Below are 27,760 nucleotides of genomic sequence, written 5' to 3' on the forward strand. Positions count from 1 at the left end.
ATGGGCATGTGGGGCATGGTTGGAGAAGGTGGGTCACTAGGGGCATGCCCTGGAAGGGTTTATCTTTCCTGCATTGTTTCCCTTTCTATCTCTACTCCCCAGCAGTCATGAACTGAGCAATTATCCTTTTCCATGCCCTTCTGCTATGATGTTCTATATCACCTCTGGCCTAGAGCAATGGAGCCACCTGACCATGGAAGGAAACTCCAAAACCCTGAGTTCAAAATAAATATTTCCTCCTCGAAGTTGCTTTTGTTAGGTATTTTGGTCACAGGGACTAAAAGATGACTAACACAGATCTAATTGGTACTCAGAGGCGGAGTCATCGCCCTAACTCCTAACCATGTGTTTTTGAGCCTTTAGAGATTATTGGCAGAAGGATATTAAAAAGGTTTGGATATTTAGACTAGAGAATGCTTAGAATTTGTAAGCAGAGTTTAATGTTTGATTCTGGTGGGAGCTCAGAAGATCAGAATGCATACAATAAACTCTGTGCTCATGAGGTTTCAAACGAGAGTGAGGATTATATTAAGAATTGGACTAGAGGTTGCTCATGCTATATTCTGGCTTAAAAAAAAAAAAAAACTTGTCTACATTTTGCTTATATACTGAGATTTTATGTAAGACTGAATTTAAAGGTAATGTATTCCAAGCCACCAAGGGATGCCAGGTCTGCCGTACCTCCAGCAGCCACCGCCACCAGCAGCAGGCTTTGGGAAAGGGCTTCTGGCCACGTGCTGAAGCGCTCCTGGATATCTCCAACACCATCCTGCCGGGCGCCTGTGGAGGGCTGCATCTGTGGGCCCACGTTTCTGCTCCCCCAACGTGCCTTCCAGCTCTGATGGGGACAGCAGCTCCGTGGACAATGACGACAGCATAGAGCAGAAGATCCGGACGTTTTTGGCTCTGAAGGCACAGTTAGGAAGTCTGCTGGCCAGAGCTGAAAGCTGCCCACTGCCCACCCCAGGTCCACTCTCCCACACCAAGCCCCAGCAGCCAGACCTGTGTCCCCAAGGCCCCTCTCTAAAAACCCAGATCTGCCACTGAGCTGCAGAAGGAATCGCAGAGGTGGAGCCAGTTCTGTGATGTTGTCCACCCCCAAGAAACCAAGGGAGATGAAAGAAAGTGCCCAGGATGGTGACTGCAGCCAGGGGCAAGCTCAGCCTGGCCACAGGGGGCAGGACCCATCCAGTCAGGGAAACGCGGGTGAGGCCCCAGGCAGGGAGTAACAGGCCAGAAGCCAGCCTGTCCCGTCCAGGCCTTTCATGCTCAGTGACATATTCATGTCGCAAGGCCTTGGGGTACAGGGGAAGGCAGAAGAAGGGAGGAACGTTGGTGAGAGAGCGAGCTCCAGCTCCGATGACAAGAGCAGCTCACCGGACAGTGACGAGGACCTCGACACGGCCATCAAGAACCTGCTGAGATCCAAGCAGAAGCTCAAGAAGAGGTGCAGGGATCCCCCGGCAGCCTGCAGGAAGAAGATCAGGTTCAGCACCCCCAAGACACAGTTGGTGCACACACTGGGAGGCCTCCCGAGAGCCTGGAAGGACAGAGGCTCTCGGGTGCTGAGGAGCTGCCTTTCCATGTCCAGAAGGGACAGCAGGGCATGCCTGGGAGATGACCACGGGGTGCCTTCAGTGGTACAGCAGAGGGGAGGAAGCTGCAGGGCAAGGACGCAGCCCCAGCTCTCCAGTCCAGGAGGAGTCACCTGAAGGGACTCCATTCTCCAAGGAAACAGGAGCCCATGACCATGCGTGCTCTGCCCCCAGCTCCCTGTCTGAGGACAGTTCAGTGGACAGTGACGACAGCATTGAACTGGAGATTAGAAAGTTTTGGGCATAAAAGGCTAAGGAGTCTGTGAGCAGTCCAGCAGTTCAAGGAGGGGGCCCAGCCCTGCTGGAGGAGCTCTGCAGGAAGGAGCTGCCCCCCGCCCCCCCGCCCCCGCTCTGCAGCCCAGCATGTGCACATGGAGCAGAGGGCCAGGGATAGCCCTCCAGGGGGATCGTGCGCCCCCAGCCTCTTCATCTCCGGCAGGAAGGGCACAGCCCACACAGAGCACACTTCCCACCACCCCGCTGCTGCAGGCAGGTATGAGCCCACACTACCCAGGAGTGCCAGTGGGAACCCCTCTGCCAAAAGGTGTCCAGTGAACAGGAGAAATGTCTATGTTCACAAAGACCAGTGCCCACCCCACGCTGAGCCCGCAGTCACAGAAAGTGCTTTCGGTCAGCTGCCCAGCTGTGCCACAGCAGGAGCCGAAACCAGAAGCTCCAGGGGAAACTTTCAGGTCAACTATGGGAGCCGGAGCTTGCTGTCCCCAGCTGGGACCCCAGGCTGAGCTGGCCCTCCCCTGGAGTGACCTTGTCCACCACAGCCAGCTGCCCAGCCCATGGTCACTGAATTCAGGTCGGAGTTTAGCATGGATCAGGGGCCTCACGGGTGAGAAAGAGAAGGAGACCCAGGGGCAGGCCAGGGTCCCACACAGCCTCACGTTGGACCCCAGGAAGAACCTGTCCTTTCCATGCTTCTCTCCCCTGATGTCCACCCAGCTGTTCCACTTTGGGAAAAGCGTCCCCTGGGGAAGCCAGCAGGCCGGCCTCTTCAGTCCCCACCTCGGCCTGCCTCTGCAGGGCCCATCCTTCTCAGCCTTCAGAGAGACCCAGGCTGGTCACAGTCCCCATGTTTGGAAGCCCACACTTGCTCGTGAAGAAGGACAGTGGGCACTGGCCAAGCAGGAAAGCCCAGGCAGGGCTCGGTTTGCAGGACAAGAGGAACTTGGGCTCAGAGGAAGGCATCCTGGACCTGAGGTATGGTCACAGGGTGGTGAACAGGGAGGACCAGGACCAGGAGATGCTGGGCAGTGATACCAGTGAATGCAGCGACAGCTCCCTGGAGGACAGTGGCTCAGTGGTGAAGGGCAGAGTCCTCAAGCTATGACGCACAGCCTGGCCCTGTCCCCTTGTGGAAAGCCATGTGCGCAGGAGAGTGGCAGCCAGAGTCCTGTACATAGCCCTGTACATGTATACAATAACATGAGGTTTATTTAACAGATGTGTCCTAATAAATATGATTTTTGTAGCTTTTTGCAAATTATTTAAAGTGCTATAAAAAATATTTTTGGAAAATATCGTCTTGATTTTGAAGGGTGTTCCTAACTGCAGCGTTCTGTGGTTCAAACGGGAGCCGCAGATGAGCACATATTTTGGTTCTTACCGTCACAGCGAGGGTCACCTTGGCCAGGACTCTAGCCAGTTGCTGGTTCAGATGTACAAGCCTGGGGAGGCAGTGGCCACCCTCTGGGAAGCCCTAAAATGCCCATGTCTGTCGAAAGCTCCCTGAATAGTGCTTTCAATAAAGAACTCACTGGTCCTTAGCAACCAGAGCAGTTCCTCTGAACATTGCAATCACAGCCTTGGATTAGTAAAATGTTTCAAAGCACAGTGGCCAGCAAGTGAACTGACCAGCCAGTCCTGGCCTCGTGAGACCCCCACTGAGATAGTGGCACACTCTGCAGCCCGGTCCTCTGGTGTCCAGTCTCCTGCAGTCACTAGGTGATTGTAACATCTGAGTAAACCTCTTTTCTTGGGAGAGTTACTGTCCTCTTTTGATTGTGGTCTAAAAGATCACACGGCATGTGCGTTTAACCATCCTTTTCTTGATTTATGCACATGAATGAATAAGCACAGCAATTAGGTGGTTTGGTCCCCAGACACCTTGGCCAGAGCTCAGTGCTGGGGACAAGCCTTGCATACCTCTATACCTGCCTTCCAGGAGCTGCAGCCAAGTCAGGGGTCTGATCAGTGGCCAAGCCGTACTGCCAACCATTTCCTGCAGCCCGCCTCCTGAGGCAGAAGGGCCCTGGTTATAGGCCGTGGCCTCTGGTGCCTGGGTCAAGGCCAAGTGATGCTGCTGCCTTGGTTTCCTCACCTTCTGTCCTGTGGCACCAAGGTACCCATGGCCACTGTGAGGACAAGCCATGCTGGCCACTGATGCCCTCCAGTCACCTCAAGTTCTGCAACTCTGGTTCAGGTGTGAGGCAGTTAGCCGGTGATGTTGGTATTCTAACGTGGATGTGAGCCTTCTACACCTCCTGTACCCCTGGGTGTAAATAGGAACCCACTTCTGTGCCCAGGTGCAGACACTGCCCAGGGTAAGCATCTGCTGGGCGAAGCTGAAGTACTGAGCATCCCAATGTGTGTGTGATAACTTCCTTGTGGCTTGTTCATTCACTTAAGTGCTTATGAGAAAAACAGCTCCATGTAATCCATGTCCTGACTTTTATCTAATTTTTTAAAGAGTGCTTTTAACTCCTGGAAACAAACTTCAACTCATTTTGTACATAAGAACTTTTTTTTAATGAATAAATCAAGCATCATCAACAAGTCAAAAAAATAAAAAATAAAGGTAATGGATTAATTAATCTCAAGGCAGCCCAGCATTCAGGCAGTAGCATAAATTTTGGTGGCAGGTTTTAATCAGGCTTATTATGAGAACTGGAAGCAGAAAGCAGAGAATTTTAAAATTTATAGTTTGGCCATAAAATTACAGTTAATTGGAGCCTTGAAAGTCATATATGTTAAAGATATTACAGTCACTTAGGAAATACTAAGTATTTTTCACAGATAATTAAAAAATGTTTGCAGGCATCTCAGGAATTTGCAAGACCTTACTCACTGGAGGCTTAAGAGCCTAGAAGTGAAAATTCCTTCAAGAAATCATGGGTGTGCCTTGCTCACACAGGGGTAATTCTGATTTATAAAGTATCTCCCAAAAGTTTATTTATAAAAAAAAATTGGTACTGAAAAATTGGGTCATTGCTTTGACTACCCTGACCATATGGTTCAGAAGCCTTTGGAGCTTGTTTGCAGGTGAAGAATTTTGAAGAGTTAAAAGATGCAATCTGACTGAGTAATAGGGGCATCTGCTTGTAATCCCAGCAACTCAGGAAGCTGAAACAGAAATATCAGAAGTTTGACAGAGATATGAAAAATTGTGTTCTATATGTGTAATAAGAATTGTGATGCATTCCACTGTCATGTATTTAAAAAGTAAAAACAATTTTTAAAAAAAGAAAGAAATATCACAAGTTTGAGGCAAGCCTCAGTAACTTAGGACCTTAGCAACTTAGTGACCTGTCTTAAAATAAAAAAATAAAAAATAAAAGGATCTAGTGGCATAGCTCAGTGGTGAAGCATCCCTGGGTTAAATCTCTTGTACCAAAGAGAGAGAAGGAGACAGAGAAAGAGATTAAAGGTGCAAGCTGGAAAAACTTTTGAATATTGTAAGCAGAACTTAATGGGCAATTCTAGTAGAAGCTCAGCAGATCACAAAGCCAATAAGACTGTGGACAGTAAACACTGGGCTCATGATATTTTAGAAAAGGAGGACTCTCGTGGAAATTGTACTAGAGACTACTCATGTTAAATTCTGGCAAAGAAATAGCTACATTTTCCCCATGTATTGAGGCTTCTTGTGAGACTGAATTTAAATGTGATGTTCTAATTAATCTGACAAAGGAAATTTCAGGGGATGCCATAAATATTCCTGGCATCTTTTATCCAAGTTTACTGTGATAATGAGGAGCAGAAAGCAGAGCAGAAAGATTAAAAAAAAAAAGGCACTTTGGCCAGAAAAGTAGAAGCAAAAATGGAGCTAAAGAAGATGTGGTTGTTAAAGAGATTATACTTACTACAAAGATTCTTAGCACTTTACAAAGAGACACTAGGAAATTGGCATGAGGGCATCTTAGGAATTGGCAAGACCACATTCATCTCAGGCTCAAAGGTGTAAAAGTAAAAATTCATTTAAAAGACCATGAGGACACCCTTCTTGAGAAAGGGGTCCTAGAAATTTGTTTCATTGTGGAGCCAAGCAGACACCCAGAGAATGCTGCAGCTATGATACCAGGACGGTTGGCTACTTGTGCATGAATGCAAGATGCTGAATTTAGGGGGTCAGGGAGACTTTCACCAGAATTTAAAGGAAGGCCTTGGAGGCCAGGTGAAGCGAAACAGGGTGAGAATCCCTGCAGGTATCCCCTAAAAGGTTAATGTGTGAAGATATGAGAAGAAAGTCAAAGCTACAGTGGAGAACTCCAGTATTAAGAGATGCTGGGAATGTCTGCTGCTGCAACCTGCACAGCTATTAATTCAGGACAACCAGAGGGGGGGATGAGGGGATGAAGAAAAGACAAACAGACACACAAATAGAGAAATCTAGGGCTTGGTGGATCACTAAACTCTGGTAGGGAGATAGTGACCCAGAACCAGCTCAGCATGTTTATTATATAAGATTTTTCTTAGGGGATCGGGTACCAGGGATTGAACTCTGAGGCACTCAACCACTGAGCCACATCCCCAGTGAGCAGCGTTCTCTCTCTCTCTCTCTCTCTCTCTCTCTCTCTCTCTCTCTCTCTCTCTCTCTCTCTCTCTTCCTGATTGTCACATCCAGAGCTGCTTTCCTCCATCACGCCCTCTGCCATAATGTTTTGTCTCACCTATGGAGAGGGGGACCCAGGGCTAAGGAGTTGGCTGACCATGTAACTGTCCTCTGAAACCATGATCCAAAATAAACTTTTCCTCCTCTAAGATGTTCTTTTCAGATATTTTGGTCTCAGCAATGAAAAGCTGACTCAAACAACATTCCCAGAGCATATTTTACAGGGTTTCTTTCAGCATACTCTATCAAACACTCAGAGGCCATTGAAGGTTTTGCCCAGGGTGTTCTGACTATTGCTTGAGCTAACAGCAGAGCTTGGCGTCATCCATGAGGTGCTAGTTATGCAGGAATGAAGAATGCTGGAGCTAGGAGGTCACTGAGGCTTCCCCTGCAATTTCAAAGGAAGGCCTAGAAGGCCAGACAACAAGTAGCAGGGTAAGAATTCCTGTAGACTGGCCCTGTGAGAGCAATGTGTGAGGCTGAAGGGTGAAGCCAAAGCTTGAATGGCAACTCCAGAAGTTGAGAGATGCCAACAACATGGATCATCTGCCAAAGAAAGCATCCAGCTGTGGAGAGAGCAGGTCTTAGTGAGGCCACATGAGCTGCAACCTTCAAAACCAAAGGAGCAGGGATTCCCAGATCACATCTCAGATATTGGTTGTGGAGCAACAGGAAAAATTTCCCCAGTGCATTTCAGTCTTGTTCTGGTTCCATTCCTTCTATATTTCTATTCCCCCATTTTTGAATGAAAATTTTTACTCTGTGCCATTGTACTATTACAGATCAAGAGCCCACCATCTCCATGGTCAAGGCAGCTATGGAGATCATAAGAAGAACAGTTCTTATGATCACACCTAAAGATTCCATATATGTCACTCAGAGTAGCAGGCATAAGTTTATTAGAAGAAATAGGAAAAGGGGAAAAGGAGATACTCACAAGGAATGGGTCTCTTAGAGAAGAGAGGGATTTTCTGCCCCTCCTCCCTTCCTGTTTTTGGGGAGATAGGATCCCAAGGAAGAGATATTTTGCTAATGACATGCTAAAGATCCAAGACAACTCTGGGTCATTTTGGCCAAACTTTTTCTTACAGATTTTATGGTTAAGGGATTTTGCCTATCTCCCTCAGTGTGGAATCTGGTCTGTGTGAAGGTCAAAAAGCACCCCTTCAAGGTAATTTGTGTTCTTGTTATTACAGGGAGGAGTATTTCAAGCCTGCCTTTCTCCAGATAATGGCTCGTTTGCTGAGAAATGTAACATATCCTACTGACTTAATCCAGTCAAGGTTACAGGCACATTGCTTTTTAAATGAAAACATGTGTACATTAGCACAATGAATCCAGTTTCTAGAATTATCCCCTGAACCTCATGTTCCCACTATTCATGACAATATGTTGACTATCTTAATATTGTATATATAGGTATAGATATAAAGTATAAAAATTTTGCTTTTGATTTTTACAGAAATTCACATTCAAGAGCTTGCCTTAAGTCTCAGAAGAGAAAATTCTGAAACTGTTAAAATATTAAGGGGACTCTTGGAAATGGAATAATGAATTTATCATTCTGAGACAAACTGAGATTTTGGGGTCCATGGATGAAATGTTATGATTTGAAAATGAGGTGTCTCCCCAAACCCCTGTGTTAATGCAGGAATATTCAGAGGTGAAATGATTAGATGAAAACTGTAACCTAATCCATCCTTCCTAGTTTGAATGGACTATCTGGGTGGTAACTGTAGGTAGATTAGGTGTGGCTAGATAAGGTAGGTCACTGAAGAAATGACCTAGAAGGATTCATCTTCCTAATGTCCCCTTCCCCTTGATCCCTCTGCTTCCTAGCAGCCATAAACCAAGCATGGCCATGATGCCCTGCCTCACCTCTGGCCCAGAGTAACAGAGCTGGTTTACCATGGACTAAACCCTGAAACTTTGGATCCAAAATAAACTTTTCCTCTTCTAAATTGTTATTGTGAGGCATTTTGATCACAGCAACAAAAATATGACTAACACAATCACAGATTATAATAGACCTTACATCAATTGGAAAACAAGACTATTTGCAGAGTTGAGAAAAGAATCAGGAAAATACTAATGAAGTTTCTGTTAAAGACAAATGTAGTCATAAAATAACACTATGGGCTTGTCATTAGATGAAAAGAGTTTCTCTGAACCCCAAAACACCCCTCCACATTTAAATGTGACTTCATATTTAAGGCAGTCATGTGATACCATCCCATCTAATTTACCACTATTCTCATTCAATATTTCTTATTAAATATTTCTTCTGTATTTTCTCATCAGAATTTCCTCTAAACTCTCCCTGTCTTGGAGCCCTTCTTGGTATACCCTCATGTACTCACATACATACACTCATAGCCAAAGTCACACCTCTAAGTATTTTTTGCCTTCTTTTCAGCCCATTGATGGGAGAGGGAATTCTGCCCTAAAACTCCAAAGATGGCAAACACACAACATTCAGCACTGCGTAGATAATATTGACAGCAGTCACATATACTCACATCCAAGAGAGAAGAACACAGATGCCATGCTGCACTCAGAAGCATAATGAACAACTCTTTGGCTGGCAGCAAACGGAAGCCTGGCAAGTTGAGTCCTGCTTGGGATATGGCTAGTCTGGCTGATAGGGGAAATAGTGAGGTAGGAAGCCTCACTATTGAATGGTGGTACACATCCGTTGAAAGTTAGGAAACTCAAGGTTTGGCCCTGTGAGACTTAAAGACATCAAGGCAGCACAAGGATTCTAGGCCTTACAATACACCTCTCCAGTACTATTTATGGGTATTATAAAATATTGCTCTTGGGTCCTGGCTTATACGTCAGCTTCCATTTTGGAAGTGCTCATTCCACTACAAGGATTTCTCTATTGCCCCACCCAACCTTTTCTTTTCATGTAGTTATATTTTATGATATAATTATCTTCTAAAACTGATTTCATTTATTTTAAGATTGGAATCAAAAATCCTAAAAAAAAAACCAGACTATTTCTAATCAATTTAACTGTACCCCAAAACAAAGTTGAAGAACACGTTTAGGAGTACAAAAATATCCTTTATAATGTCTGATATTCAGTCAAAAATTACCAGGCATCCACCTGGTGTGCTGGCGCATACCCATAGGAGGCTGAGGCAGGAAGATTGAAAGTTCAAGGCCAGCCTGGGCAACTTAGTAAGATCCTGGCCTAGGGATGTAGTTCAGTGGTAAAAATCTTTTCTAACATGTGCAGGACCCGAGTTTGATCCCAGTACTGTTTTTTAAAAATTACCACAAAAATTGGCAAAGGGTATTACATTAGATTAAAAAGTTTTTGTCTAGCAAACAAAACAGTCAACAAAGAGACAACTAGCTGACAGAATGGATGAACATATTTCTAAACTATACATCTGACAAGAGTTAATATCCAGAATATTAGAAGGAACTCAAATTGTTTCTCAGATGTTTGGCTGAGATTTTTCAATAGAAAAATATATTAGGAACTCAACCAAAAGGCAAATAATAATAATAACCCAATTTCAAATATGTGCAAAAGCTCTGACTAAGCATTTCTAAAATGAAGACACATAAATGGCCAACAAATATATGAATAAATGTTCAATATCATGAATTGAAAGGAAAATGTAAATCAAAACCATTATGAGATACCACCTCACCCCAATGAGAAATGACTATTGTCAAAAGACAAAAAATGGAGAAAGAGGAACTTACACATTTTTGCTGAGAATGTAAATTAGGACAGCCATTATGGAGAGCAGTATGTCGATTCCTAAAAAACTAAAAATAGAACTAACAAGTGACCCAGCAATCCCGCTAAGCATATAACAAAGAACATGAAATCAACATGTTAAAAGGACACTTTTACTCCTATGTTTATTATAGCATTATTCAAAATAGCCAGAATATGGAATCAACCTAAATGTCCATCAATAGATGAAGGAAGAAAATGTGACATATATACACAATGGAATACTATTTATCCATTTAAAAAGCATTTAATTTCTGTGCGCAGTGGTGCACACCTGTAATCCCAGTGTTTCATGCCTGTAATCCCAATGGCTCATGCCTGTAATCCCAGTGGCTCAGGAGGCTGAGACAGGAGGATGGCAAGTTCAAAGCCAACCTCAGCAAAAAGCAAGGCACTAAGCAATTCAGTGAGAACCTGTCTCTAAATACAAAACAAAAAGGGCTGAGTATGTGGCTCAGTAGTTAAGCACCCCTGGCTTCAATCCCTGGTTAAAAAAAAAAAAAAAAAAAAAAAAACATTTAATCTTGTCATTTGCAACATAGATAAGCCTGAAATACATTATGTATGTGAAATAAATCAGGCACCAGAAGACAAACTCTGCATAATCATATTCGTACGTAAGTGGAATCTAAAAAAGTTGATTTCATAGAAGTTGAAAGTAGAATAGTTATTATCAGAAACTAGGAAAAATATGGGAAAGAAAAAGGGAGAAAAATCAGACAACAGGTATAATGTTATTTTATTGCCTGATATAAGGAATTCTGTGATATAATAGGGTAAATGTAATATTATAATATTACATTATAGAATTCAAAATAGTTAGAAAACAGGAATTCAAATGCACTTACCACAAAGAAATTAAAAGTTTAATGTAGTGAACATGCTAATTATTCTGAGTTGATCAAAATATCACATTGAACCAGATCCAGCAGGTCCTACCTGTAGTGCAATATACTCATGAACCTGAGGTAAGAGGATCAAAAGTTCAAGTTCAACCTCAGCAACTTAGCAAGACCCTGTCTCAAAAAACAACACCAGCATATCACACTGAACTTCCTAAATATGGGAAAATATTATGTTTCAATCCAAACATCAGAAAATATATTTTAAAGTTACTAAGCATACAAAGAAATAGGAAAATATAATCCACAAGGAAAAAAAGCAACTGAAATTTATACAAAAATGACAAAGATGAAAGAATTATACATTAAGACTGCTATTATATCTGCATACTATTTGTTAAGTAGAGAAGAAAGTATAATGTATGAAATTAAAAAAAAATCCATAGGGTGGAAGTAACAACTGATTGGTCATTGCAAAAGGAAAAACTAATAATCTTGAGCACATAGCAATGAAAAAAAACTACATGAAAAGGGGGAAAATTGAAAGAAAAATTTAAAGAGAATTCACAAAGGGTGGTACAACTTCAAGCAAATATACATTTTCTTAGACTAAAATAGAGTGAGAGTGGGAAATATCTGAAAAATAAAGACAAAAATTTTCCAAATTTGATGCAAATTATTATCACAAAAGTCTAAGAAGCTCAACAAATAGAAGAGGTATAAATAAAAGTATATTGAGCCATATTATAATCAAAGTGCTTAAAATCATATTGCTATAAATAATCTAAAAGCAATCCAGAAAAAATAATAAATCATATATACTGAGAAACAAAGACAAATTAACAGCAGATTTCCTGATTCTGTAAGCAGATTTCCTTACAGAATCAATGTAAGCTAGAAGGTATTTAAATAACATCATTAAACACTGAAAAAGAAAATGTCAATCTAGAACTCAGACAAAATATCTCTTGAAAACAGAGGCAAGGTCTGGGGATATAGCTCAATCAGTCGAGTGCTTGCCTCACATTCACAAGGCCCTAACTTCCATCCCCAGCACCACCACTACCGGAAAAAAAAAAAAAAAAAACAGATAAAATAAAGAACTTTTCAGATGTAAGTATGTATATCTCCAGGCAGAAATGCCAGTAGAAAATATGTTCATCAGAGGAGGATCCCCACATAAAGCAAGAGGAAAATTCAGTGAGGCAGGTAATGAATAGGAACTCACTGAAGTGCCTTCTACCCACAAAGGCAAGCAGTAACCAAAGGCTACAAAACCAAAACTTATGAAAATGGAAATTTCATTCCCACCAAATGCTTTCACCACCTTAGCACAAATAAGCTCCTTATTTCTGAACAAGATTTTTCCTCTTTTTTTATTTGCATTTTCTTTCTTATTTTTTTCTTAGTTCTTTTTCCTTATACCCATAATTCCACTTTTATTCTATTTTTTTGTATTCTTATTTTTTTTAATTTTAACAATTTAAAAAAAATTCAAACATCATATTGTATTACCTTTTGGTTTTTTCTATTATACATGATTTTGTGTACATGTACATGGGTATGTGTGTGGGAGTGTATGTGTGTACTCACTGTGTGAATAAGTTAAAATATATATGTATATTTTTAGAATTTTATCTTTACATTAATTGCTTCCTTCTACACTTGTTTATTATTCAGCCTAGATTTATCTTGGATAGGGTTTAAGTATATACAGGTTTAAATTAATTAGATCTTACAGTTGTTGATTTGATCATACTTTGGTTCTGGCCTCTTTTTCTTCTCTCTTTTCACTCTTTTCCTACTACCAGTCAATTTTTTTATTCCTATTTCCTCTCTTTCTTTATCTTATCATTCTTATCTTAATCTTTTATGACTTCTTCTTTACAGTCAATATCTGCTCCCTACCTCCTGCCTCTCCTCTGATCATTGTTTTTAAGAAATTTCAAAATTTCTCCCTCCTTCCCACCCTATTTTCTCTTTACTTCAAAAACTGTTGTTGCACTGAACAATAGAATTATATCAGTATATGGAATTCATACCCTGCTCATGTTGAGGTGATTATTAATACAGTGGATGACATAATAGACACTTGATATTGAAGGCTGAGTCTAGTTCACAAATTTGTTTTGCTGGTACCAATGTTAATTTTTGACCGCCACCATTCCTATATAGATGGCCGTTAATGTTACAGATGTCAAAGTAGATGCTTGATATTTATCTTTATATGTCAGTTTTTGTCATTAGTTCTACTCCTAGCTTCTTCCTCCAAGAAGGACTAGAAAGTAACTGAGATACTTCAAGCTTACAGAGTAGAGATCATGCTGCCAAAAAATTCTTACACCCTAGCCAAAGAATAATGAATCTCACCCCACACAAGATCTAACCCCACCTGAGCCTAAGTGTAACTTCAACACATAGAAGTAGGGAGACAAAATCCCCTCAAAATAACGGGTTCCAAGGAAGAACAAACAGAGGGAAACTTCAGATCCCCCCATGTTGATATCTACACATACATCAAAAAAAAAAAAAAAAAAAAAACAAGAAATCACCAGGCAACGTGACACACCTCTGTAATCCCGAAGCCTGGGGAGGCTGCAACAGGAGGATCACAAATTCAGAGCCAGCCTCAGCAACAGTGAGGAGCTAAGCAACTGTTGATTGCCCCTGAGTTCAATCCCCAGTAACCAAAAAAATTTTTTTAAAAATTTTATGCTCTACCTCAAAGCTTTAGAAAAAGAAAATAAAAATAAAAATCAACAAGATACAAGACAAAAAAAAAAAGGAAGGTTACCATGACACTTCTGAATTCAGAGAATCATTAGAAACTATTTTGAAACTTTATACCCCAATAAACTGCAAAATCTAGAAGCCACTGACAAATTTCTAAACACATATGACTTGCCCAAACTGAATTGGGAAGATGTAAAATCTAAACAGACTAATATTAAGTAATGAAATTAAAACACAGTTAAAAGCCTACCAACAAAGAAAAGCCCAGGAAGGCTTTACAGTGCAGTTCTACCAGACTAAAGAGGAAATAATTCAGTATTCCTCAAATTATTCCATGAAATTGAAAGGTAAAGAACACTCCCAAAAGCATTCTATGAAACCAGAATAATCCAGATGCCAAAACTAGACAAAGACTCATCTAGGACAGCAAACTACAGACCAATATCTCTTTATCCTTAATAAAATATTAGCAAACCACATTCAAAAACATATTAAGAAGATAATATACCAGGATCAAGTGGGCTACATCCTAGGAATGCAAGGCTGTTTCAACATACACAAATCCACAAATGTAATTCAGCATATAAATAGAATTGAGAATCATATAATCATCTCAATAGATGCATAAAAGGCCTTTGATCAAAAAAAATAGCACCCGTTCATGTTAAAAACACTGAAGAAACTACGGATAAAAGGAACTTACAAAGGCTAGATACAGCAAACTCATAGTCAAGATCATACTGAATAGAAAAAGCTGAAAACTTGTCCTCTACAATCAGGAACAAGACAAGAATGTCCACTCTCACCACATCTATTCAATATAATTCTCAAAAATCTATCAAGGACATTTAGTCAAGAGAAGGAAATTAAATTAAAGAAATATAAATTGAAAAAGAAGAAATCAAACTATGTTGATGACATGACCCTATATCTAAAAGACCCCAAAAATTCTACCAGAAATATTTCTAGAACTTATAAATAAATTTAGCAAAGTAGCAGGATACAAGATCAACACTCATAAATCAATAGTTTTTCCTATATTCCAACTGTGATTCAGCTGAGAAAGAAATCAGGAAAATCACCCCATTCATAATGCCCTTAAAAAAATACTGGGAATTAATCTAACCAAGAAGGTGAAAGATCTATGAAACCTATAGAACACTAAAGAAGACTTAATAAAGAAATTGAAGAAGAACTCAGAAGATTGAAATACCTCCTATGTTCTTGGATAGGCAGAATTAATATAGTCCAAATGGCCATACTACCAAACCTAATACTCACATTCAATGCAATCCCCATAAAATACCAATGATATTCTTCACAGCACTAAAATAATATTAATAATAATTTCTAAAATTCATTTGGAAGAATAATAAACCCAGAATCTCAAAGCAATTCTGAACAAGAAAAGCGATGCAGAAAGCATCACAATACCTGGCCTCAAATTGTACTACATAGATATAGTAGCAAAAACACTATGGTATTAGCATCAAAGTGGATATTAAGACTAATGGAATAGAATACAATAGAAGGCAGAGACAAACTCAAATTTTTACAGCCATCTGATACTTGACAAAACTATCAAAAATATGTGTTGGAGAACAGACAGCCTCTTTCATAATTGGTGCTGGAAGAACTGGATATCCATATGTAGAATAATGAATTTAAATCTCTATCTTTCACCCTGCACAAAACTCATAATGGATCAAAGAACTAGATCAGAAATCTTGAAATTGCAAGAAAGAAACATAGGTCAACCCTCCATCATGAAAGTGCAGGCAAGACCCCTAAAGCTCAAGAAATAAAACCAATAATCAATAAATGAGATGCTATCAGATTGAGAAGTTTCTGCACAGCAAAGGAAATGATTAAGAGAGTGAAGAGAGAGCCTATTATGGGATAGGAGATAATTTGCCAGCTACTACTGTAATAGGGAACTAATATCCAGGATAAAGAACTCAAAAACTCAATGCCAAAAAAAAAAAAAAATAGCTCAAGAACAGTCATTCCCACCTGAGTTCAGGACAAGACCTCTTCTCTTTGGACGTGGACAGAACAGAAATAACAATAATAATAATAGCAACAACAACAGAATTTACTATGGCCACATTTTTATCTAGAACTTTAAACAAATAGCCAAAAGATCTAAACAGAAGCTTCTCAAAAGAAGAAATACAAATCTTCTTCAAGAAATATATGAAAAATGTCCTGCATCTCTAATAATTAGAGAAATGCAAATCAAAACTAAGATTCCATTAGAATGACAATTATCAAGAACATGATGGTAATAAGTGTTGGAGAGGATATGGGGGGAAACATACACTCTGACATTTTTGGTGGGACTGTAAATTAGTATAACCATTCTGGGAAGCAGTGTGGAAATTTCTCAAAAATCTAAGATTAGAACCATCATATGATCCAGCTATCCCACACCTCAGTGTTTATTGGAAAGATCTAAAATCAGCATACTGTAAAGATACAGCTACTACAACGTTTATAGCAGCGCAATTCACAATAGCTAAATTGTGAAATCAACTCAGTTGCCCATCAACAGATGAACTGATAAAGAAAATGTGTTATATATACACAATGGAGTTTTACTCAGCCATAAAGAATGAAATAATGTCATTTGTCAATAAATGGATACAAATGGAGAAAATCATGCTAAGTTAAATAAGCCAGACTCAGAAAATCAAAGGTTGAATGTTTTGTCTCATATTTGGAAGCTAGACCAAAACAAAGGAAAGAAGCAATGGGGACCAGGATTGGATATTATAAAGATAAAGGAAAGATCAGTGGAGTAGATGTAGGAGTATGAGAGGGAGGAAGGAAGGGAAAGAGAAAGATAAATGGAATAAATTTAACAAAATCATATTACACTCATATATAAATATTTATAGATATTCATATATAAAAATTTCATTTTTGTGTGTGTGTAGAAGAAAGGAAATTTTTAATAGAAGAAGGAGAATAGACAGGGAGAAGGGAAGGAAAAGGGGTGAGCAATGGTGCTTAAAATAAAATTCCTTGTATGTATGATTTTGTCAAAATTACCCCAATTACTATGTATAATTATGATTCAGTTTTTTTTTAATGAAAAGAAAAGGAGTTCATCCACAAACTGGAGATCTGAATGGTGCCTCAGAATAAGTGTATAAGAATAAAGAAATTTTAAGATAGCAACCCAAGATTGATATCCGAGGATTGGGGATTTTAGAGAATGAGTAATCCTAATACAGGCAAGATCAACTTATAATGAAGGCATTGAAGACTTCAAGAGGAATGCAGAAGGCAGTCTTTAGAAGTGAATTAAGGTATTCAAACTTCAGGGTCTTTTGCAGCAATTCACACAAATCACTGAAAAATATCTATATTTATGTGTCACCAGTGTTTTAAAATTCAATTTTAAAAACTCTACCATAGTTGTCTTACTTGGAACTTTGTTAACTTCTTTCCTGAAACACAGTCAATGACTGACAGTACCAAAGAAAAACTATGAAAGTATATTCTATGAACCTTGCAAGAGTTTAATAAAAAAACTGGAAATTATTTTCTGATTGGAAATAGAATTGGGAATAAAATCACAAAAAAAATTATGATTATTAGCATCTTATTGTGAAATTATAATACATTATATGTTTACATAATATACAATATTACATAATAAATAATATATATTAATCTAAAATTATATTGTTATTATAATTTCCCTCCAGTCACATCCCCCTCTCTCTCTAGTACATAAAAATAAAGTGCACATTTTCACTTGAAAGATCTTCAATGAAACCACTATCCTCAAGTGAAAGTCAGATTTCTATTAAGATAAAATGGTAAAGAGTTTTAGTTTAAAAAGAGAATGTCTAAAGGAATGTTCATTTGAAAAAAAAATATGCTGGAGAATATAGTAGAAGTTTATGGCAAGCTCACATCTGCGGGAGATGAGTCTAGAATATGGAAAAACAGTCACTCCCAGTTGAGTTCAGGACAGAGCTCTTTGGTCATGGACAGAACAAGGACAATAATAATAGTAGCAACAACAACAATGGAATTTACTATGGCCATATTTTTATCTGAAACTTTTTAAAAACCTCTATGGTAATAAATGGTATCTGAAACCAGAATATTCATTGTTAGAGAACATTCTCTATTTTATCAATAACTTAAGATAAAATAGTTTTAGCTTCCTTGTAGAAACTTTCAAGTACTCTTTTTCCTCTAAATAAATAAAACAAAATATGAGTAAATCCCCAAGGAGGCCCTGGACAGATCTATTTGGCACCTTCCAAAACTTTGTAATTGGTATTAGGTGGCTCAGAACCAACATTCTTTTATAACAATATTATTAATTAACTTCTTTTGATCCAGAGTCCCAAGAGCTGTTTTCATCTAAATCTCTAGGGCAAATAAGCCCAGAAAAAAACATGGTTCATCCAATAGGGGGAAAAATATTATAAGAAAGGAAGCATACCAGAGAAAAGGAAAGAGGTAAACTCTTTAAAATATCCAAGTCATGTTAATCTGGTGAGACATTTAGAGTACTCAAGAGCATTTAGTAAAAACTTCCATAGAAAGATACTGTAATAACCATGAAAGCAGGATGAGATTCCAAAATAATTTCTGAATTCCCTTCTCTGAGCCATCACTTGGTGAGTACACCTAAGAATTCCACATTAGCCATATCTGGTTGAGTTACTCATATGAAATTCTATGTCCAAAAAACCTAGTTAATTTATTTTTAAATAACTAAAATGATTGAAAATTAACAAAAGGAAATATGTAGCCTGACTAAATGGAGAAAAATGCTGGAAGGTTGAGAATAATTAATTTTCTAAAATTTTTAAAGGAAAATCTATTTGAATTCTATTATGACTAATTTATTTCTATAACTTTTCAATTCACTTTCTGTAACTATAACATTCTGTACAAAAATAGAATGTAGAATTTATGTTGTGCTAACTCACTGGGATGTTATGGACTAAGAATATCTAAATAGTAGTGATGTTTGAAGGATTGTCATGGCAGAAAAGGTTAACATTTTGTCTGCAAGTCCTGTATGTACATAAGCATATTTTTGGAAATATGAAAGACATATTTCCACTAGGTACAGTGGCACACGCCTGTAATCCCAGTGTCTCTGGAGGCTGAGACAAGGAGGGTCATGGGTTCAAAGCCAGCCTTAGCAAGAGCAAGGCACTAAGCAACTCAGTGAGACTCTGCCTCTAAATGAAATACAAAATAGGGCTGGGGACGTGGCTCAGTGGTTGAGTGTCCCTGACCTCAGTCCCCAGTAACCCCTCCCCAAAAAAGACATCTTCCCATTTCAGATAGGAACTTTAAACTCAGCCGGTGCTGAGGCAAGATAGTAAATTATGAGTTACTGATGTCATCCAAGCAGCAGCTGGATGGTTGTGTGTGAGGCTGCTCACCAGAAGGATCAATATTGGAGTTAGCTAGATGAGTGATCTAGTATGGTTCATTTCATCTTTGACAGATATTTCTATGGGTTAGAAATAGAAATAGAATTAGCAAAAAAAAAATGCAAAGTACAATGTTTGGAATCAATTTTGCACATGTAATAAAGTTCAAACCTCTCACTGTGTCTGCATATATAAAGCATGTTAAGAGAATTTTACATTATCTTATGTAATCAGTGAACTGTAAGTATTCTTTTTCATACATAGTTTATTTACTAATATCATATTACTTTTGTTTAAATTTACTTTTCTATATTTTTGTCTCTTCAATCTGTCAACATGCTTAATGTATCAGATACCAATCTGGAGGGATTCAGGCCACTTATACATTAAAATATTTCTCAGCTACAAATTAAACTTTTCATCATTTATTGTTACTTATTCAGATAAGAAACAGTGAACTTTAATTGTTCATCTCCTTTAAGTGCATTTCAATCTTTTCTGAATGGGATTGTATTTCTACAAGAATCTCTTAGGAACTGTCACACATGCAATTTAATTTAAACCTTATAGAAGCTCATTTGAAAGTCATAATTATCTTCATTTCTCAGATAAAGAAGCTGCAACTCCAAAGTGAAGATTTAATTAAATATAACAGAGATGGGGTAAAAACTGGGATTGAAAACAATTTTTAAGCTCTCATTAATCTAATCAACACTTAAATCTTAAAATATAAAATTTGTCTTGTGGAACAACTTCATGGGAAAAAATAATACAGGATCCACAAAAAACAAATAACAGAATGCCTCATAAAGAAATTTCACACATGATTGCCTGTGCTGCTACATTGACATGTGCATCCATGATTAACAGCATCTGTGCAGTGATTTAGAAAATCATTTAAAAGTTTGTTTACTAGAGAATAAAAACAGAATCTTTGAGGTGACTAGGAGTTGAAAAGCAACTGATAACAGGGCCCTAGGTCAATGATTGGACCTTATAAATGTATAGTCCATCTTTTTAACTTTTCAGATGAGAAAACTGAAGTTTCAAACTTAAAGACAATTTTTTTAAAAGAACAAAGTACTTTAATTCTACTGCATCATCAGCTATGAGGGCCTAAATGTGAGCTAGAACTATTACATCAGACAAAGAACCTATGGCAGACCCATAGACTTTAGCATAACCAACCACTCTGGCAAGCTAAATTCTAAAGCCAAGTCTTTCTTAGGTTTTTAAGTTGAGAGAGAGATAATGAGATCAAACACTCTATTCTAAAAAATGATTGTCTATCACTTGTTTGTGGAACGTGTATTAATAATGAAACAACTGCACAAAGATTTGTGTAAAAAATAATTATTTGATCACTATACAAGCAACAAATATAGACCATCTAAATTCCAAACACTAAGCAACAAGCTAAATATATCACACTATATGAGCCCTTAAAAATGATTGTTCAGGCTTCTAGTAATTGACATGGAAAGATGATATATTATAAAATTTTTTAAAAATAAGACACAGAAAAGAGGAAGAAGGGAAGAGTTAGTTATAAAATGGTATGCCAGTATGACTAATTTGGGATACATTGTTATGTAACTTGACCTTCAAAATAATCTGGAGATAATATGCACCAAAATATTGTCACTGGAGCCAAGTGATGGCGCACACCTATAATCCCAGCAGCTCAGGAGGCAGGAGGATTGCAAGTTCAAATTTAGCAACACTGTAAGCAGTTTTGGAAGACCCTGCCTCAAAACAAAAAATAAAAAAGGGCTGGGGATGTGACTCAGTGGTTAAGTGTCTCTGGGCTCAATCCCTGGTACCAAAAACAAACAAACAAAAAAATTTGTCACTGTATCTCCAGAAGTTTGACTTCATGCTATAATTTTCTGAACTGAATGTGTCTTTCTTGTAATAGGACAAAACCTTTTAAAATAAAAAAAAAGAAAAACAGGAAGCCAAATTTTTATCCTGGAGGAAAAGTGGGGAAAGGAAAATGACAAGCCCTCAATTAGTAGCAAAGTGGGGAGCAGCTGCTGCTGAGTCGTCTATTAAGGAGGAGCTCAGTGAAATGTAGACAAAGAAAGCACCGAGGACAGAGTTACAGTGCATATACTTTTAACCTGAAATGAGGAAATCTGCTAAAAAATAATTTCTTAGATTATAAAGAATAACTGGATGGTCTTAAGGCACAGTTCTAAGATTGCACCTGATCAAGCTAATCAAGTAAGCTTAATTAGCTCTACTTTACCTTCTTGGGTATAATTTATATCTTTCTGATTTTATCATACTATATAATATCTTCTCAAGTAATCAAGCAGATGCATATAACATGTTTCACAGAGCTTATCTAGAGACAAGATATTCATTATTCCCTTCTGAGGTGACATCTCCAGTGATCAATAGGAACCATAAGCCATTGTTCACTATAAACATCTCTGTACTATTTTCATAGTTCTATATGCACTAGAGAAAGGATATAAAACCTGACTCTGGAGACCATCAAATAGAGCAAACACAATTACCTCTTACTCAAGACAGGTCACAAAAATCGGGCAAAAAAAAATGGATAAGACTTGAAAATATCAAAAAGGACTCCCCTCTCAGTAACTGTAAATCCTAGAATAATAGAAAAGAGTTCCAACTAAAATTTGAGTCCGTATTTTGATACATTTTTAGCTAGGAACACAAAACTGGAACAGAAGAAAAGAATAGAAATTCCACTTAGTAGGAGACAATTTTATAACTACAAGAAAGTTGAGAGATTTTTTTTTAACCAGCTTATCCCTTAATTATGTGGGGAAAAAATATATTTAAATAGTATTTTGACATTCCTAAAGCCACACAAAAATGATTTTCAGTAAAGGACTATGTGCTATGACTCAGCTCCTAAAATGAAATGTGCTCAATAATATGTTGTGCACAGATGTTTATCAAATTACCTAAGCTGATTCCCTTTTTCTTCTCTTTTCAGGGAAAAACCTACCCACCTTGGGACCATGGCTATGGGAAACGGGAGCACAGTGACTGAATTCACCCTGATGGCCTTCCCAGCTCTCCTGGAGATTCGAATATTCCTCTTTGTGGTTCTCTTGCTAACTTACACATTAACAGCAACAGGAAACCTTACCATCATCTCTCTAATATGGACTGATTCTCACCTGCAAACCCCAATGTACTTTTTCCTCAGTAATTTGTCCTTTCTGGATATTTTATACACCACTGTGGTTACCCCAAAGTTGCTAGCCTGCCTCCTAGGAGAAACGAAGACCATATCCTTTGCAGGCTGCATCACCCAAACATATTTCTACTTCTTTCTGGGGACAGTGGAGTTTATCCTCTTGGCTGTCATGTCCTTTGACCGCTACGTGGCCATCTGTAACCCCCTGCGTTACACCCTCATCATGAACAGCAGGACCAGCTTCCTACTGGTTCTGGGATGCTGGGTGGGAGCCTTCTTGTCTGTGATGGCACCAACCATTGTAGTGACAAGGCTACCTTACTGTAGGAAAGAAATTAATCACTTTTTCTGTGACATTTCCCCTCTTCTACAGGTGGCCTGTATAGATACTCGCCTAATTGAGAAGATAAACTTTCTTCTCTCTGCCCTGGTCATCCTGAGCTCCCTTGCATTCACTACTGGGTCCTACAGCTACATCATTTCTACCATCCTGCGAATGCCCTCAGCCCGAGGCCGTCAGAAAGCTTTTTCTACCTGTGCCGCTCACATCACTGTCGTCTCCATTGCTTACGGGAGCAACATCTTTGTGTATGTGAGACCAAATCAAAAATACTCACTGGATTTTGACAAGGTAGCGGCTGTCCTCATCACAGTAGTGACCCCTCTTCTGAACCCTTTTATTTACAGTTTAAGGAATGAGAAGGTAAAGGAAGTGTTGAGAGAGACAATGAACAGAATTGTGTCCTTGACATTAAGGAAAACTTGACATTGTGTTGAATGCATCACGTGATATTTCTTATCTTCAACATTGTTCATTCATTTTGCATGAACATAGTGGTACATTAATATGCCAGAAAACTGAGACTTTGCCAACAGAATAAGCCATAACATACCAAACCAAAAGAAATCTGCTCATGTCTTGGTAGAAGGGAATCAATCCACATATTGTCTTGTATATTCATAGCTTAAAATCATGGAAGATACCCAACAAGGATTCATAGGTCTCCAGTTCTAATCCTGGCTAAGTCCATTTAATTTTCAGGGACTTTGACCATATCGCAACTTATCCAAGCCTCAATGTCTCCACCTCCTAATGAAATAATATTACTATATCACTCTCTGTAGTGAAGCACATAATGTTAGAAAATTTTAACTTATTAGGCACTCTTAAATATTTTAGGAAACTTAATTTCAACCTCTATTTGCATTATCAAGTAAATATGTGACAAGTGAAGTTAAAAAAAAGAAGTGACCCATGATGATCTAAGTCTCTGGCTATACTTGGTGAAAGGCAGAGATATTTGATGAGGACAGGGAATATTAAAGATTAAAGGTGAACATATCAAACTGGAGGTTCATGAAGAATATCCAAGGAAGATAATAAAAAAGACAACATTAAAATTAATTTAAGCATGGGTGACCAAAGAGAAGAAAAACCAAGACAGTATGATGCCATTAAATAGGATGAAAGACAAGGGGAAAATCAATGGTTCAAGGACCATGGGTTACCACTGTAAGTATCTGTTGCATTTAATGGCAACAGAGTCTGGACAACTTCAGCAAAAATAAAATCTAATATAATTTTGTGAGAACAGTCCAAAATGAAGTTAAGTGGAATATTGTATAGATAAAAATAAACAGAGAATGTAAGTGTAGATTATTTTGAGAAGACTCTCTGAGTATATATGCAGTGTTGCAATATTAAGGAAGCGCAGGTTAAACCAAAGATCATTTTCCAATAGATGTGTTTTCTTTGCTTTGTATAAAAATTGATGAAAGTCGTCTAGTAGTGGGGCTCAGCTAAGGCTCTAACAGAGCAGGGAATGACCCATATGATGGCCTCCCTGGGGTAGTCAAAAGTGAAGAAGACTCCTAAAGACACCTAAAGTACTTGTGAAAGGAGTGCTGTTGGCAGAAGTTAATGGTATAGAGTGGTAAATTGGAACAGATGTATCCAGAAGTGGAACCATGTCAAGTAACAAGGTACACATTGTCATAGTTTTTTTTTGATAGATGGTCTAAAGAAGGTCCAAAGTGAATCTAGAAAAGATTTTAGACTCAGGCCCGGTGGTGCATACCTTCCCAGCAACTCAGAAGGCTAAAACAAGAGAATCACAAATTCAAAGCCAGCCTCAGTATCTTAGCAAGACCCTGTCTCAAAATAAATAATAAAAAGGACTGGGAATATGGCTCGGTGGTTAAGTTCCCCTGGCTTCCATCCCCGGCACAGAAAAAGAAAAAAGACTTAGTATCTGATTTCCTGTACCAAAAAGAAACTAGAATAATGTGTACAGAGTCAAACAAATAAACATATCCATCACTGAGTGATATGATGCACCAGTGTACACAAAGGAAATTATTTATTCATTTATTCATTTGCCAAATATTGCCTGTGTGCCTACTCTGTACCATTAAGCAGAATAGACAAAATCCCTGCCCCAATTGAGTTTAAATTATAGTAAAGGGAAAGATACAAGTAAAATGTAAGGAGGAATTATATGAAAAGCACAAAAGGGGAATATGGAGTTTTTGAGGATGAGTTTCAATTTTAAATAGGGTGGTTAAGAAAGCGCTCTCTGAGGTGATCTCAGAATACAGATTTAAAGGAGATGAGCAAATGAGCCATGTGGATAGCTAGACAAAAAGATTCTATGCAAGGAGGACACAGAACCAATGCTGTGGTCAGAGTGAAGCAAACAAGCTCTTGTGTCACTCAGAGCAGAAGTCACCTCAGGGCCTCTGCTGTCTGATTCCAAGGATTGTGCAAGCAGCACACAGGGACCAAGCTTATCAACACCCTGAGCAGACTGAAAACCCAAACAGCCAGATGACTGTACTAGGCCCACAAGGCTAAGCATTGAGCATCAAACACAACCACACACAAGCAATAGAGACTGATTCTGTATCCTGAAGTAAAACCATGCATAAATTACCCAGAGTGTCCTTGTTCTTCCTTTGGTGACTTCCTTTCATAACAAATGTGAGGTTAAAAAGTTTCACTTATACTTTCTTTAGCATAAAACATTGGAAATAGAGCACAAACCAGAAGACTTTGTTGATTTGTACAACAAACAATAGTTCTCAAATTCTAATTCCTAGACCGGCAGCTTGAAGATCACATAGGAGCATGTCAGAAATCAAAACACTCAAGCTCACCCCAGACATCCTCCAGTTAAGACACTGGAGGGGAGCCATGGCAGTACATGTTTCAATAAGCCTTGCTGATGACCTTAGAGCAGGAGATACTTTGAGAACCATGGCATAAGGTCTAGGCAAGGCACCAGATACCAAGAACCCTATATCATTGCTCAGATTCAGGGACACCCTTGGTTAAATAATGGCAGGAAACCTGTCTTGAAATGTACTTGATTTCTGATTTTTTTAAATCATATAACACAGTATTATTATACAATAATAATTATTATAATTATGATTTTTCGTATCAGAGGTACTTACTTATATGTTATTTATTGGTATAAAATAAATATATTTATTTATTTACAAAACTGAGTTGCTTCTGTCTGTGGAAAAGTCCTTTGCTGGAGTACTAGAGATAGCAGCCAAAGTATTCTGTTTTTAATGAGACTTTCTTAACAGTGTACAAAAGGCCAGATTTTTAGGTCAGTCACTTAAATATTTTGTGATCTAAGTATGTCTGGTTTTCCCTTTGGAGAAGGGAGCTTTATTTTAATTATACTTTTTTGTTATTGTTGCAGTTCTGGGGCATGAACCCAGGGCTTTGTGCATGCTAGGCCAGCATTCTACCTCTCGGCTACATTCCAGCCCTAGTTGTATGGTTTAATCACCATTTTATACCTGACCTGTTGTCCTTGGAAGTCATTGGTCAGTCAAGCATTTATTCATAAAAAAATGTGTTGAGTATACTTACTGAATCATGATCGTGGGCAAGGTACTTAATGTCTCTGTATCTCACTTCCTTATATAACTATAAAATAAATTTCATAATAATTTCTATGTTGTAAAGCTAATGTACAATAAACTTGAAAGCTGTCATATTAGTGCATGAGATAAGAAACACTAAATAGGGATCTCTAACCTTTTCAAGATTCTATATAAGAATCTATAAGAGGTGCTGATGATACAAAAATAAATAGGCATGATCTCCATTCCAAAGTAATTCATATTTTGGTTTGTAAGAAAATGATTCATAAGAAATTTAATGAATAATACATTCTAGAAATTCCCCCTCATTGTACTGGGGATTGAACCCAGGACTAATTGCTAAGCAAGCACTTTACATCTGAGCTACAGCCATAAGTGATACATTCTAAAAACAAAGAACTGAGCTCAGTGTGCACACCTGTAATCCCAGGGACTTTGGAGGTTCAGGCAGAAGGATTCTGAGTTCAAAGTCAGCCTCAGCAACTTGGCAAGACTGTCTCAAAGGTAGAAAATAAAAAAGTACTAGGGATATGGCTCAGTGGTAAAACACCTCTGGGTTCAATTTGAAGGACCAAAAAAAAAAAATAATTAAAAACAAAAGGATTAATACTTCTGATTTTCACCATGGTAGAATAATATAAATTGTATTTTATATTTTTCACCTAACCAACTAGAAAATCTCACACACACACACACACACACACACACACACTCACACACACACAAAAGACAACTCTTTTCAGACACTGCAGTAAAATATTGTGATCCTTGAGATAGGGAAATAGTCAAAGTGCCCCATCTTGCATCCTCAATGTAGTTTCCAGGCTGCAGCAGAGGGTAGAGCATGAAAACAGGCTGGCAGTTTCTCTGTATCAGAACACAGACAAAGATCAGAGTTTTGATAGGCTATAGTGACTTGAATCTTTAGGGAACAGGATCAGAGATGAGAGAATTGCATAGAAAAGAAACTCTGGAGATAGAGGGTTACTCCAGAGAATGACTGAATATAGAACTAAGCATGCATCAAAAGAAATTACCAGAAGGATTAAACATATCCACAAGAAATCAATAAACAAAACAATATCCACTGTTCACATTGCTATGGAAATAGTTTGTGTTCCTACCAGCCAGAGTCGAAAAATCTTTTAAATAGTAAATTGTAGACCATTAGAGAGTAGTGAGAATAAATTATCCTTGGAGCAAAGGAAAACCTAGATTTTTCCAAAGAAAATTTTAAAACAAGATTTCAAAGGACTTAACTGGTTCACAAATAAAATTTAAGTGTCAAGGAGAACAAAGGCTGACATGCATTAAAATAATATTACCAAATTTATAAGAACAATTTAAAATTCACAATATCCATCATCCAAACAAAAATATCTAGGCATACAAAGAAGGATATTGTGATTCAGAACCAGAAACAAAATCATTAAAAGAAACAAACCTAAGTGGCAGGCTATAAAATCAACACGCATAAATCAAAGGC

General features: G+C 38.3%; 1 protein-coding gene and 1 pseudogene across 1 annotated transcript; both read left to right on the forward strand.

The window, feature by feature from the left end:
• Positions 1–2,937, forward strand: LOC143387277 (protein phosphatase 1 regulatory subunit 26-like; annotated as a pseudogene).
• Positions 2,938–22,195: 19,258 nt separating this feature from the next.
• Positions 22,196–23,137, forward strand: Or6m1 (olfactory receptor family 6 subfamily M member 1). Its single transcript, XM_076843666.2, has one exon. It carries the CDS (start codon positions 22,196–22,198, stop codon positions 23,135–23,137), a length of 942 nt encoding a protein of 313 aa, XP_076699781.2.
• Positions 23,138–27,760: the final 4,623 nt, after the last annotated feature.

The sequence above is a fragment of the Callospermophilus lateralis genome, chromosome 2 (assembly GCF_048772815.1).
Source record: "Callospermophilus lateralis isolate mCalLat2 chromosome 2, mCalLat2.hap1, whole genome shotgun sequence".
Taxonomy (NCBI): domain Eukaryota; kingdom Metazoa; phylum Chordata; class Mammalia; order Rodentia; family Sciuridae; genus Callospermophilus; species Callospermophilus lateralis.

What these genes read in the sequence shown, in the direction of transcription:
- Or6m1 (XM_076843666.2), top strand. Translation starts at nt 22,196, where the DNA reads ATGGGAAACGGGAGCACAGTGACTGAATTCACCCTGATGGCCTTCCCA.